Source organism: Octopus bimaculoides, chromosome 10, assembly GCF_046866305.1.
Source record: "Octopus bimaculoides isolate indiv1 chromosome 10, ASM4686630v1, whole genome shotgun sequence".
Lineage (NCBI taxonomy): Eukaryota > Metazoa > Mollusca > Cephalopoda > Octopoda > Octopodidae > Octopus > Octopus bimaculoides.
The window spans coordinates 50,033,170-50,047,383 of NC_142937.1; the positions used below are offsets into that span (position 1 = coordinate 50,033,170).

The 14,214-nt window shown below is 36.4% G+C and overlaps 1 protein-coding gene across 1 annotated transcript in view; it reads left to right on the forward strand.

Moving 5' to 3' along the window:
- LOC149133711 (COP9 signalosome complex subunit 9-like) overlaps positions 1 to 3,858 on the forward strand; it is a 14,776-nt gene extending 10,918 nt beyond the window's left edge. Inside the window, exon 3 of the mRNA XM_089359108.1 lies at positions 3,513 to 3,858. Coding sequence (XP_089215234.1) covers positions 3,513 to 3,550 — 38 coding nt within the window. The 3' untranslated portion in view covers positions 3,551 to 3,858. The remainder of the gene's footprint in view (positions 1 to 3,512) is intronic.
- Positions 3,859 to 14,214: the final 10,356 nt, after the last annotated feature.

A 14,214-nucleotide genomic window follows, 5' to 3' on the forward strand; every position in this document is an offset into this window, starting at 1 on the left:
TTATATTGATAACTTTATCTATTTTTGAAAATTTTGAAATTCATCTACATTTGAACAGAGACTCTGTTTAAAAATGGGATGATTTGGAAAACAATCATTTTTATCAATTACTATGTTTTGTGCAGTTTCATACCACTGATATTGATTTCTTTCATCACTACAAAGTCAAACATTTATAAAGAGTACAGCATCACTCGCTTAGATGAATTACACAGGTCTGCCACATCAAAGCCCTATTTGTCTTAGTATTCCATTAACTCATCTATGTGTTTGAGCATCCTTAAAGGTCTCTCACCTCATCACTTCTTTCACAAGTATACTTCATTTATGAAACATGGCCCTTGTACATCCAGGGATTACGCTCTATTCATATCACGCATCCCTAGCCATAATATCAGCCAATAACTTTTAATGTCTAGTCACTCTTTCAGTTCACTTGTAATTTGGTTTTCATGCAGATATTATGACACTTATATTGTATCTCTACTTCAAATACCACTACTGTAATGGCTTTTACTTATTGGAGCTGGTTAGACTCCTGTCACTTAAGTATTTCTACCCCGCTCACTTCTATCAAATTAATCCTAATGCCCAGTTTGTCCCTGAACATTGACTCTCTGAAATTCCCTTTCTATTCATGATTTTTCTGCAGGTACTGTTTTACAAAGGTTCAAAAGGAACATTAATTTCACCTGTCTAAGAGGGCCTGTGAAGACCGTAGGTACTGCTCCTTCTTCTAGACTCAACAGGTGTGGGTGTGGTTAAAAAGTTTGCTTACGTCTCTTAACCATTTGGTTTTCAGTTCAATCCCCCTGTGCAACACCTTGTATGTGTGTATATATAAATGCACACACACACACACACATAAATCATCATCATCATCATCATCATCGTTTAACGTCCGCTTTCCATGCTAGCATGGGTTGGACGATTTGACTGAGGACTGGTGAAACCGGATGGCAACACCAGGCTCCAATCTAATTTGGCAGAGTTTCTACAGCTGGATGCCCTTCCTAACGCCAACCACTCAGAGAGTGTAGTGGGTGCTTTTACGTGTCACCCGCACGAAAACGGCCACGCTCGAAATGGTGTCTTTTATGTGCCACCCGCACAAGCCAGTCCAGGGGCACTGGCAACGATCTCGCTCGAAAATCCTGCAGGAGCCAGTCAGGCGGTACTGGCAACGGCCACGCTCAAAATGGTAAATGTATATTATTATTTATTAATAACAGTTTGATTCAGCTCTATGCCATGTAAAGTTTCATAAGTTCATTGATCAACTGCCTATGCATGACAAGTATAGCAAGCCTATGAAACTGTAAGTTGTATGGAACCAAATCAATTATCATCATTTAACATCTATTTTCTGTGCTGGCATGGATTGGACTGTTTGACTGAAGCTGGCCAGCTGAAGGCTCCATGTTTGTTTTGGCATCGTTTCTATGGCTGGATGCTCTTCCTAATGCCAACCACTTTACAGAGGGTACTGAGTGCTTTTATGTAGTTCTGGTATGGGTACTTTTTATGTGGCACCAGCACCCATGGACCTGCAAGATTAGGATTGCTTAGCTAAAGAGGGATGCAGGGAACATGCCTGTATACAAAGAAAACCACAGCAAACTGCCAGGAGTCGCGATGCCTTGTCATCCCCTCTGTGAGGCCTGATGTCTCAAGATCCTTACTCACTACTTCATACCACATCTTCCTGGTTCTACCCCATCTACATGTTCCTGCCACAATTAGAGATCAGCACTTCTTGATGCAATAGTTTCATTCATATGCATTACATGTCTGTACCAACTCAGTCTTCTCTCTTACACACTACCTCTGATACCTCGTATACCTAGTTTTTCTCTCAAATCATTTACACTCTTTCATATATGCACACCAACATTACCCATCCATCGGAGCATACTGGCTTCATTTCTTTCAAGCCTTCGCATGTCTTCAGTAGTCACAGCCCATTTCTCTCTACCATGTGGCATAGCTATTCATACACAGGCAACATACAATCTGCCTTTCACTCTGAGGGAGAGGCCCTTTGTTACTAACAGAGATAGTAACCCTCTAAACTTTGCCAGCCTATTCCTATTCTTGCAGCTATGCGTTCAGAACAGCCTCCATCACTGCTGACTTGATCACCTAAGTAACAGAAACTCTACTACTTCTAAGGATCCCCCTTGACATTTGAGGGAGTCTATTTTTTTTTTATACATTCTTGATGTTTAAATGTACCTGCACATCTGCCACATGTAAAGGACTACTTTCTCTATTAGTTTTTCACCTCTTACGTGTCCATAGCTTGGACTGAGTACACTGTATGGAGTTTCTTCTGACACCTTTTCTACATATTGAGCAGGGCCATCTCCCTGAAGGGATATATGATATGTCTGTTTTGCTACTTATTAGGACTTTGGTCTTTGCTAAATTAATTCTAAAGCCCTTTGATTGCAGTCTTTGTTTCCATACCTGAAATTTCTTCTCTGGTAGTGATTCAGCAATAAGAACAAGCTCATCAGGGTAGAGGAGCTCCCAAGGGTAGCCAGTCTTGAATTCCTCTGTTATGGATTGGAGAACTATGATTAACAAGAGGGGGCTAAGGGATTACCCTAGTGGACTCCTACTTATACACTAAATTCCTTGCTATACTCATTGGGAACTTTCATCTTACTAACAGCATCTCTGTACATGGCTTGTACAACTCTCACCAATCATTCATCTATTCCTAGCTTCTGCATTGCCTACCAGATAAGCAAGCAGGGGACCCTATCAAAGGCTTTCTTCATGTCAACAAAAGTCAGATACAGTGGTTTATTTTTGGCTAAGTACTTTTCCTGCAGTTGCCTCACTAGGAAGATAACATCAGTGGTACTTCTACCTGCACAAATTCAAACTGCATTTCATTTATGCTAATTCTGAGACCTTTGGCAGTATGCTGTGCTTGAGAAGAAGACCCATCAAGCCAAGTGAAATCGTAGTCATGGCAGATACTGGTATCATGCAACTGGCACCCATTACACTCTCAGAGTGGTTTGCATTAAGAAGGGCATCCAGCCTGTAAAAATCATGCCAAATTAAACTGGAGTCTAGTGCATCCCCTCAGCTTACCAGCCCTAGTCAAACTGTCCAATCCATGCCAGCATGGACAACAAACATTAAATGATGATGTAACAAAAGCAAAGTTTTGAAAGAAATATTAGCAAATAGGAAATAACAATTGCTACACAAGGACAAAAATCGTGTTAGTTTTATTTAATGTCTATTTTCCATGCTGGTTTGACTTCTATCTTACTGGGTCCCTCTCTCTTACAAAACCCATCCACTAAGTTATGGGGATGTAAACAAAGCAACACCAATTGTGAAGCAGTGTGGTAGGTACTAACCTCAAAGACAGATACACATTCACATGTAACAGGCTTTTGCTTTCTGTCTCCAAAATTTTAATCTGAATATTTTTCTTTTGATCTTGTCACATTCTCTTTTAACACTCATTTTTTTTCTTTGCATTTCAGATTTTGAAGATCTCTTTGATGATGATGATTTAATCTGACCCGTTGCCGACTTGTAAAATATTTATTTCCATTTTTAACTTGCTTTTTATTAAAGTATTTGAGAAATTCAATGTCTTTCCTCAATAAATCCTGAAAGTCTTTCCTTACTCTATCAAAAGAAGTTAATTTTTAGAAATTAAGTCAATCATTTTGCTGCTGTTTATATGATGGATATGAAAGATTCAAACTTCAAATATATAGAACTCATCTGCAAAGTTAAATTTTCAAAATAAAATCAGAAGGTCAATAATATTTTTAAGTTTCTTTTGGTTATTTAACACCTGCCTAATAAATTATGTTAATACAATATGGTTGTTTAGAATTTCCTTTTTAATATTGTTATGAGCTCTTAAGGTTATTATCAAGATTCATTAATGCATATTTGCCTCTTAGCCTATTATGCCAATTCTAAATGTAGAAGCAGCTGCCACATATTTAATTGAGCTATTATTTCTCACTAGAAAATGCACTTTAGGAATATAATCAGTCACTTAGATTTGTCTTATTCACCAAACAACTTTCCCTGGAGAATGCAAACAGTTTTCTAGAATTGTATCATTATCAGTAATAGATGAGATTAATCTTAGAAGCTATTTGGAGCATTTATTGCTACATTAATTTCTTATCGAATAAAAACTGTATAATTTCAGTTTCTGTCAGAAAGACATATCATGACTATTGTATTTCCCCCTTTTCAGAGGTCATATGTTAATGTCTTTCTTTCTTTGCCTGTTTTTAGCTATTTTAAATACCTTGACATTTCATGGCTTGTGAGCAGCCTTCAACTTTTTCTTTTCCCCAACCCGATATTTACATGTTACTATTTATAGCTCTATGTACTTTGAGATCCACTGTTCAAAACAAAAAAAAAAAAAAAAAAAAAGACCTAAGAGATCTTATCAACATGTCCAATGCTGGATTTTCTAATTATTAAACTAAAGAGAACTTTCATAATTCATGAGTAAAACTACTGTAATCAATTAATCTGGACAGCTTTACTATTTTCTCTTTCAACAGTTTTCAGATATTCTCAATGTAACACTACATTTACACATTAACAATGTTCCTTAATTGATGTATAATGATGCCAGCTGTTCTGTTAGTGAAGTACTTCAAAAACTGTAGTTTTGTCGGGGGTGAGATTCTCTTTTCCTAAACACATTTATATTAAGTACAAATTATTTTGAATATTTTGATAGTTTCTCTAATATATTTTCCCTTATTATTAGTAGTAAACACTGAGCTATCAAACAATTTATTTAACAAATAGTATTTGCTTCACTGTTATTTCTTTCTCTGAGGTGGAAGATTTCTCTCTATTTAGAGTTAATAATTCTATCCCACCCTTGTATCGATAATGATTTTGACATTTTATAAGTTCATTTAATTACATGTGTATGAATAAGCAAAAATTAATTCCTTATTGACAATGAAGTTGATATATTCTTTCGGTGTCATTTTAAGACAAGTATGAGGTCACATAAAAATGTTAGTTTGTTCTTTAACACCAGGTCAACTGTTTAAGCAGATCTGTAATCAAAAGCTTTCCCAATGTGACCACCCCACCTTACCTTGTTTTTAGGAATTTTTTTTTTTTTAAATATGTTGTAAAGTAGGTTCCTCCCACTGGTGTGATGTGTGACTGCCATTGTACTGTAGTTGCTGTTTTACGCTAGTAGCCACAATAGCTACTAGTCATCGGATACCATTGTATCTCTTTATATCTGAATAGTAATACACTGACTAGAACTGTTGACTCTCTTGACGACTGGCTACTGGTCTATTTATAATGGCTGCTTCCTACCACACATCACACCAGTGGGAGGAACCCACTTTACAACATATTTAAATTTAAAAAAAAACATTATTCCTAAAAACAAGGTAAGGTAGGGTGATCACATTGGGAAAGCTTTTGATTACAGATCTGCTTAAACAGTTGACCTGGGAGGGGTATACAGTTTCACTACACATCTCCCCTTTTAATTATTTAATTTAACAATCAATTTCTTTTATTCACCCCACCACCTCCTACTTTTTTTCTTTCTTATATATATATTCAATATCTTTTCTTCTTAGGGTCTACTTTTAGGAATTCAGTGTTTTTTCCTTGTATGTGTGATTTTGGCTTGTACCAGGGTTGGAACCTGAAAAGTGTCATATAGCCAATCCATCGGTATTTCTACTCTTGTTGGTTCCTTTTCTATGACTCTTTCCTTAAGCTGATTTCTATGTCTCCTTTCCATTCCATTTCTGCTTCTTACATCATACATCATTCTTCCTACATATGTTACAATTTCTCCTTCCCAGTATTACTTGCCATTTTTGTACATTCTTACATATACCTTATCACCAATTCTAAAGAATTTTGGCATGTCTTTACTAGCACGTATTTTTTCTCTTCACTGGTAACAATTTATCAAATACTGATTTCACCTTTCTGGCAAACATTAATTCTGTTGGAGGGCTTCCTTCTGATACATTTGGGTTCAAAGTTACCCTGTATAGCCTTAAGAATTGTTGGATCGCAACCTTGTCCATAGCTTCCTTATTAGCTTTCTTTAAAGCTTTGTTAAAGGGGTCCACAAACCATTCAGTCTTTCCATTCGATCTAGGGTGATACGGTGCTATAATTTTATGTTCTAACATAAACATCTCACAGGATATAAACTGTGTTCTGTTATCAGAGACAATTATATCCAGTACACAAAATCTTGTGAACAGCTCATGTAAGAAGTTCATTACTGTAAATAAGGTTGGTCGTTTACAAATCGCGACCTCAGGCTGTTTTCTGTAGCTGTCTCACTACTATTAAGTAGTAATATCCATTTACTGGCCTGTAATTGGGACCATGGTATTTTCACTTCCAGCCAAGGTTCACATTTTGTAGAAAACTGGTTGATAAAAGTAAATAAAGAAAGGTTCAATGCAAAGAACTGCTAAGATAGTTTTACTGCCAATGCACATCCTCTGCAGCCATTTTCCAGGTTATCAACTTCTTTGTCCATGCTTGGCCAGTATACGAAACTTCACATCAGCGTTTTCATTCTAGAGATACCTGAGTGTCTCACATGGAACTCTTTTAGCATTCTCTTCTGTAACATCTGTGGTATGACCACCCTCTTAGTGTACATTAGTACACCATCACATCTTAGTACTTGCTCACATCTTGGCAGTTCTTTGCATCAGACCTTTCTTTATTTACTTTTATCCACCACAGTTTTCTGTTTGTCTCATTAATAAATTTGTCATTTCTTTTTATTTCTTCTAAAATTACTGGTAGTTTACGCACAATGTTCCACATTACTTTTATGTTTCTGCTTTTAGCGCTGCTATTATGTTGTCCTCCAGCAGTTCGTTATTTCTCAGAATTAACCTAGACACACCATCTGCATGCCCCAACTTCTTTGAAGACAGATATTCCATTCTATAATCATAGTTTAATAGAATGGTACCCCACCGCTGCAGTCTGTTTGCCATATATGTCAGGATTCCTTTCTTGGATCCATATATCATTATTAGATACCAAAAATGTCTGCCATGAATGAGCCTATGGAACTTTTTCATGCCAAATATAATAACCAACACCTCTTTTTCAATCTGGCTCTTGCTCTTTGCTGCTGGCAATAATGTCCCTGATGTGTAAGCTATAGCTTTTCTCCTGCCATCATAATCCTTGTGTAGGAGCACAGCTTCTATCCCATACTCACTAGCATCTGTAGAGTATTATCTCTAACTTTGGGTCAAAATGCATAAGATACAAGTCTGAAGTTAATACATCTTTTAACTCAAATGCTTTCTGACATTTCTCTGTCCAAACCCATTTGGGATATACACTTGGTAATAAATTTACCAAGCCTAGGAATGCTTGTAGCCTTGTCACGTTCATTGGGGACAGCATATTTTGTACTGTTATTGCTCTTGATGGTTCCAGTCTGTGTTCACTTTCATCAATTACTTGACCTAGGCATTTTATTTTTTCCATCAAAAATTTGCATTTTCCTTCTGCCAGTTTTAGCTCATATTCACTTATTCTCTTGAATATTTTCTTTATCAAAATGTCATCAAGGTATACGATGGCGAAGTCACAATCACTTAACATCGCATCCATTATTTGTTAGAATATGGCAGGTGCCACTTTTACTCCAAACAGCAATCATTTGAATTTGTACAATCCACAGTGTGTTGATTGTTAATAGATGTGTGTAATCTTCCTCTAGCTGAATTTGAAGGTACATCTTTTTCTTTATGTAGATCGCTGGTGCTGCCCAGTCTGCATAATCTTTACAATTATATTCAGGCTTTCCAATCTTTCTAGTTCTTTATTGACCTAGTCTACTGCCACAAATGGCCCATTCCATTTGGGCTTGAAAATAGGTGTTGAATTTTCTTTGATAATAATCCTTGCTTTTGTTTTTGTGCATCAGCCTAACCCTTTCAAAAAATCTTTTGGGAAAGTTTCTCTCATTTTTTTGTCTCAGTTCATCAACCTCGTTCAATCATTTGACTGCTCCATTTACATTATTGCACAAAACGCTTATGGGTGTATCCCATAAATTAAATTTCTCCACACATTCTGTGCCAAATAAGTTTATGGATTTTTTCAACACATAAGCATTCAATTTTTTGGTTCAACCTTTGAACATTATATTACAAATGCGTTCGCCTGTGAAATATAATTTTCTTCCTGTAACACCATACACTGTTTTGTTTGGACTACATAATTGGTTTACCCATTTGTACTAATGTGATGTCACTTCCTGTGTCTAATTCTCAAATTCACGAATTTTCTGTTTGTTGTAGTCACAACTCTCCCTACTGACAAACTATTTATATTTTCTTGTTTGTTCTATTTCCCTATCATTCTAGTTTTGCAGTGCAGTTTTATATGCCCTGTAAACCTGTAGTGAAAAAACTTTGCTTTTTTTATACAATCTTTTTTCAGGTGCATCCCACCACATGCCATACATGGGTCTACATCTCAATATTTTTTCTGACTTTTTTTTGCACTGGTCTTATAGGAAAACACACTTTCCATTGAATTTCTTCCAAGTCATGCTTTGATTCTAATATGTCACACTCTTCCAACAATTTCTGCAATGTTAAATCCCAGTTCATTTCCAGTTTTGCTAGAATTTTCATTCGGATTTCTCCATTCCTGTCAATCCTTGTGCAAAAATCAAACACTTGAAAGAATCTGGAGTAAGCATATCCAGTCTAAGTTTTTCACATTCTTTGTTGGCTTTGCCTGTATAAGTAGTGAATTCTTCGTCTTTGCTCTTTTCTATGTTTAAACATTTCCATCTAGTATTAAACAGTGAGTTCTTTTCACTAAACATTTTGTACAAAATGTCAACTATGTTGGTGAAATTTGTTAAATGCTTTTTTGTGGCAATATAAAGTTACTATAGTTCTCATGCCCTGTTGTCACTAGTTTTCTTAAAACTAGACACGTTTGCATTTTGTCTGTCCAATCCCAGCATTCTTTTTCAAACATTTGTTCAAATCTTTGAAAGTAAGCTTTGAAGATTATTCCTTCTTCAAGATCATATTTGAATTCGCTTATGGAATTTGCTACATGGTTAGGTGAAAATATATTCTCCAGTTTGGTTATCAACTTCATTAGTTGTAACATTTGCTGCTACAATCCTTGTTGTTGCTGTTTTTGCAACTCAACTACCCCAGCTAACAAGTCTTCCATATTTTATGCTTTTCATAAGTTTGCATAAGGTTTTTGTTTCTTTTTTGTCGAGTTATTTAATTTTCCACATGAATTAGTTTAAACTCTCCATGTGAATGTTTTTTTTTTTTTCACTGCGTAAATTTGTTTTTCCTCATCACTGCTGTAGTAAGGTGGGTTCCTCCCACTGGTGTGATGTGTGACTGCCATTATACTGTAGTTACTGTTTTACGGTAGTAGCCACAATAGTTACTAGTCATCAGATACCATTGTATCTCTTTGTACTGTAATAGTAATACACTAACTTCTTCTGTCTTACTACCGCTGATAGCTCCACAAGACACTGACTAGAACTGTTGACTCTCGACCCTCTCTTTACAACTGGCTACTGGTTTATTTAGAATGGCCGTTTCCTACCACTTTTTACTGGGAGGGGTATACAGTTTCGCTATACAACAAAATGGCACATGTTGTTTGAGAGAAATTTGCTTGCTATTTCTAGCAGATTGAGTGACTGTAGTAGGTACTCATAAAATTTATATATATTGATAGTTACAACTTTATTTAAATGATACCAACTACAAACATGCAAGACTTTTGTAGATAAAAATATAAATAATCAATATCTTATCTTATTTAGTTATGAAGTATGTAATCATATTCCTTATCTTTGATGTATTTTATATTGTCATAGCAAATGCTCTTTCAGACATCAATATTTTATATTTGAGCTAAATGTCTCTGCTACTTTTACAACCTTGCATTCACTTGCTATTGACAGAGCACAAACCTGGCTTTAGTTAATGGATTGTAGCATAATGTAACACTGCCATGATGAGGTTGGTCTATCACTTTTACTCTAGTACATATTTTTAAGTCTAACAATCTCTTTATCAAAATACTTAATTACAGGGGGTGTCAGGAAACCAACTCTTGGTTGTCCAGCTGACACACATGCACAGATCATCATCATTTTAATGTTCACTTTTTCATACTTGTATGGGTCAAACAGAATTTGTTGAAGCTGATTTTCTATAACTTGATGCTTTTCCTGTCAGCAACTCTTTCACCTGTTTCCAATTGTCGTAAACTAATTTAAAAGAAGGTTTTTGCTCACCGTCTAATCCATTAATCATGGCTGTCCAATGATTAAGACTCGTTTTATATTAGGTAAAGAAAGCATCCATCTATCAATGTCATTCTACACTATGCTGCATTTTCGTACTCAGTACAAAATATATCTATATTTTTATCTATTATTTACTATTGTAGAAAGGAATTAATGATAGGATATTATAATTCATAACACTCTTCCCTGCTGAGTGAAAAAGTCAGTCATGGTGCATCCGAAACATATAGTCCTTTAGATAAAAAGGGGTCTTGATAATTTGTCCCAATCTGAGTTTTCACATCTCTTTTTGTCCTTGAATAGCTGATGTTTGTTACTCATATTATTCTCATCCAGGTACACTTTGCCAGTTTTGTTGCCCATAATATTCTCATTCAGGTACTCTTTGCCGGTTGCTAATCTACTCGCGTTTTCATGTGCCGGACTGTGAACTCCATTTCTTTATGTTGGTTCTATTGGTGCACTGTTGTGGTCGGTTCTTTGTTTATTGATTATTTGTGGATCTTGTAGTTCTGTGTCAAACTCTGTCGAGTTGACTCTAGTTGTGTTTGTGTGCTATCGTTGCTTCCTTGATTGATAGATTGTCCTACTGGAGCAAGATTGTGTATTGACACTGTATCTACTCATCCATTTCCAAATTGTACGGAGAAATCGTCTCCAACAATTTAATGTTTTCTACAAGAGGATCCTCCTTATTTCTGAGATGTCAACAATGCAGGATTGTGCTTCCAGTATTCTGGAGGAATTCAGGTAGAATGGTTCTCACTGTTGATGAACTTGAAAATTTAAACATTCACTCATGAAGGGTTGTGTTGGTAGCTGTACAGAGGATTCTTCTCATGACTGCTTGTGCCATAGGAAGGGCTGTCAACCATTGTCCTTTATCGAGTTGTAGAGAACTAAGTGCTAGATTTATGGTCTTCATGAGGGTTCTGTTGGTCCTTTCACATTGGCCATTGCCTCAAGATCGATAGGGGGATGCAGGTGGGAAATTACTGTTTCAATACTCGTGTCTTTGCATGGGTATGCAAACAGGAACCTTGAGTACTCATCAACTATTACCAATAAGTCGCAGTATTGTGTGGTTGATGTCAGGGGACCAACAAAATTGATTGAGAGGCATTCCCATAGTCTCGGTGCCTGTATTAACTGACCCATAAAGGGCTTGTGGAAGTTGGGTTTGTTTGTCGCATGTAGAGCAAGCAAGTGTCATTTCACAGATTTCATAGAGGGAGAACGGCAGGTCACTTTTGTATGGCACAGTTGTGATGAGTTACCGGTGTTGTAGTGTCTCTTGTTGCTGCACATCTTGATAGCACATTTGCTTTGTTTTGAGTTCCTGATCTGTAGTAGATTGTGTAATTTATATCTGAGAGGTCCAAGTGCCAGTATATAAGTTTTTGATTTTTGACATCCCTTGCTTATTGAAGACCATTGCTAATCAGTGTTGATTGGTGATGGTGTTGCAGTATGGGGAAGCATGTATTAGGTGGTCCCATTTGTGACCTCATTCTATGATTGCACAGGCTTTTCTCTTGATGATGGATTGGTGTTTTTCTGTCTTTGAAAGGGACCTTGAATAGAAGGCCTCTAAGCCTTCCTTGTGATGGCATCCCTCCCAAGGCTAGGTTGGAAGCATCTGTTCTGATGGTAAGTGGTATTCTGAGTAGTGGAACGGCCAGTATGACCTTTACCAATGCAACTTGAGAGATGCAATTGTTTTTACTTCTTCTGGCAGTCCTACTTTGTTGATATTTTCTCTGGTTCTTGAAAGTGGAATGGTGAGTTGGGAACACTGAGGTATTCACTTTGCATAAAATGCAAAAATGCCTATCATTCAATTTAGTTTTCTGTGATATGCAGCTGACATGTTGTTGAAAAACCTTGTTTGCTGCTATTTCATTTAGAAGATCATTGATCTGATGGGTAGTGTAGGCATCCAGTTGTATTTAGATATTTATAGTGTTTGAGTAGTTGATCACCAGTCTTTTCTTCCTTCCATTAGATGTCACAAGGCATTGAGCTTGCCAAGGACTATGGTTTTCCTGAATATCCTCTGAAAGTAACCTGTCTATTTCGTGCTTAATAAACTCTGTGTCTCTAGGTCTGCATCTTGAAGTTGTAGTAATTGGTTTCAGCTTAGAGATCTTAATGCCTGGAAATAGTTCATACGCGATGCATTTGAGGCTTGACATAGACATGCAGAATGACACAGGCTTGTGTGTGACTACCGAGTGTTGACAGAGGATATCGACTCCGATGGTGATTGGAGTTACAAAGTAGTCAACCACAAGGAAATTAATGTTGTGTTATTTCCTAGTTGTAGTTTGCTACTGAATTTGCCTTTAGTCTCCAGTGCTGTGTTGTTGACTAGGCTAACTTTTTCTGGAGTGGTATGATTGTATGGTAATCCCCAGGCTGCAAGAAGATTCGTTTCTATAAATGTCCTGTGCATTGTTGCCCTTAGTCTAGTAGAGTCCTCTCAAACACCTTGGCATCCATTTAGATAAAGTTTGAATAAAATTTGTTGTAAACCAATTCAAAAGAAAGCTTTAATTCAAACTTTGTTCTGCTCGCTGCCTAATCTGTTAATGATGGCTGTCAAAGATTAAGAAACATTATTTTATATTAGGTAAAAACAGCATCCTTTTATCAAAGTCATTCTACATTACACCACATTTTTGTACTCAATACAAAATATGATATCTATATTATCATCTATTATTTACTGTTGTAGAAAGGAATTAATGACAGGATATTGTAATTCATAATAGTAATATTTCTACATGACCAAGCAGGTTTTCACAGAAGATTGCAAACAAAGGACATCACTTGCATGATAGTAACAATTGTTTACAACTACCACAAGTTAAAGCAAGGAGATAGTAACACACACATATGATGGGCTTCTTTAAGTTTCCATTTACCAAATCTACTCCCAAGACTTTGGTCACCCTGGGACTATATAAGAAGACATTTGTCCTAGATACTGTGCCATGAGGCTGAATGCAGAACCATGTGATTGTGAAACAAATGTCTTAACCATATAATCATTTTTGCACCATAAAACTTCTTTTGAAAATCCAACCAGAACAGACAATTTTTATGCAATCTGTTTGCCACCAATGATATTGGGTTTCTTTCTCTAAGCCTTGGACATCTGAAAGGGAACTTAATCCAGAGATGTTAATCTGTCACTTTGTTGCTTGCTACCAATGGATCATCTCAAAAATGTATCTATGGGCATAACAATTATTTTTTTTAGTTTCAATATAAAAAAAAAATTAAATATAAGTTATTGCATTTAATCTTTTTGTTTTGTCAATGCTTTCTAAGTGAAGGTGCTAAGAATAAGGTGATTTTTTATTTTCCACAAGTGGACAACATAGAAAGGGACAACACAATCTGATTTTGGGTCAGATGAACGAATGGTTGACATAAATATGAGGTTAAAAATTCACAAAATAAGAAAATATAAAGAAATCGAATGATAGGACAGACCAGACCGGAAGACATTACGGATGGAGTGGGGGGGTTAATATGGACCCCACAAGCACCACCTTACCACCGATACCTGAGATACGTCGTGTCACATTCACGAGGTTACATTCACACGCAACATCCATGCTACATTCTTCCATCGATTTTCGAACATTTTCACAGTCAGGCATTTTCTCTCTAGCCCTATTTTCCTTTTAAGGTGAAAGGTGAAGTAATTCACCAATTCAGGGCCAGAGGTGAAGGTGCTTGACTTTAACCCTTTCAGCCTCATCTTCCAAATCACCTCTCTCGCAATTGCTACTACAATGAGAAAACAATTCTTACCTTCTTTCAAAATGAAATCAGGCGGGTCAATT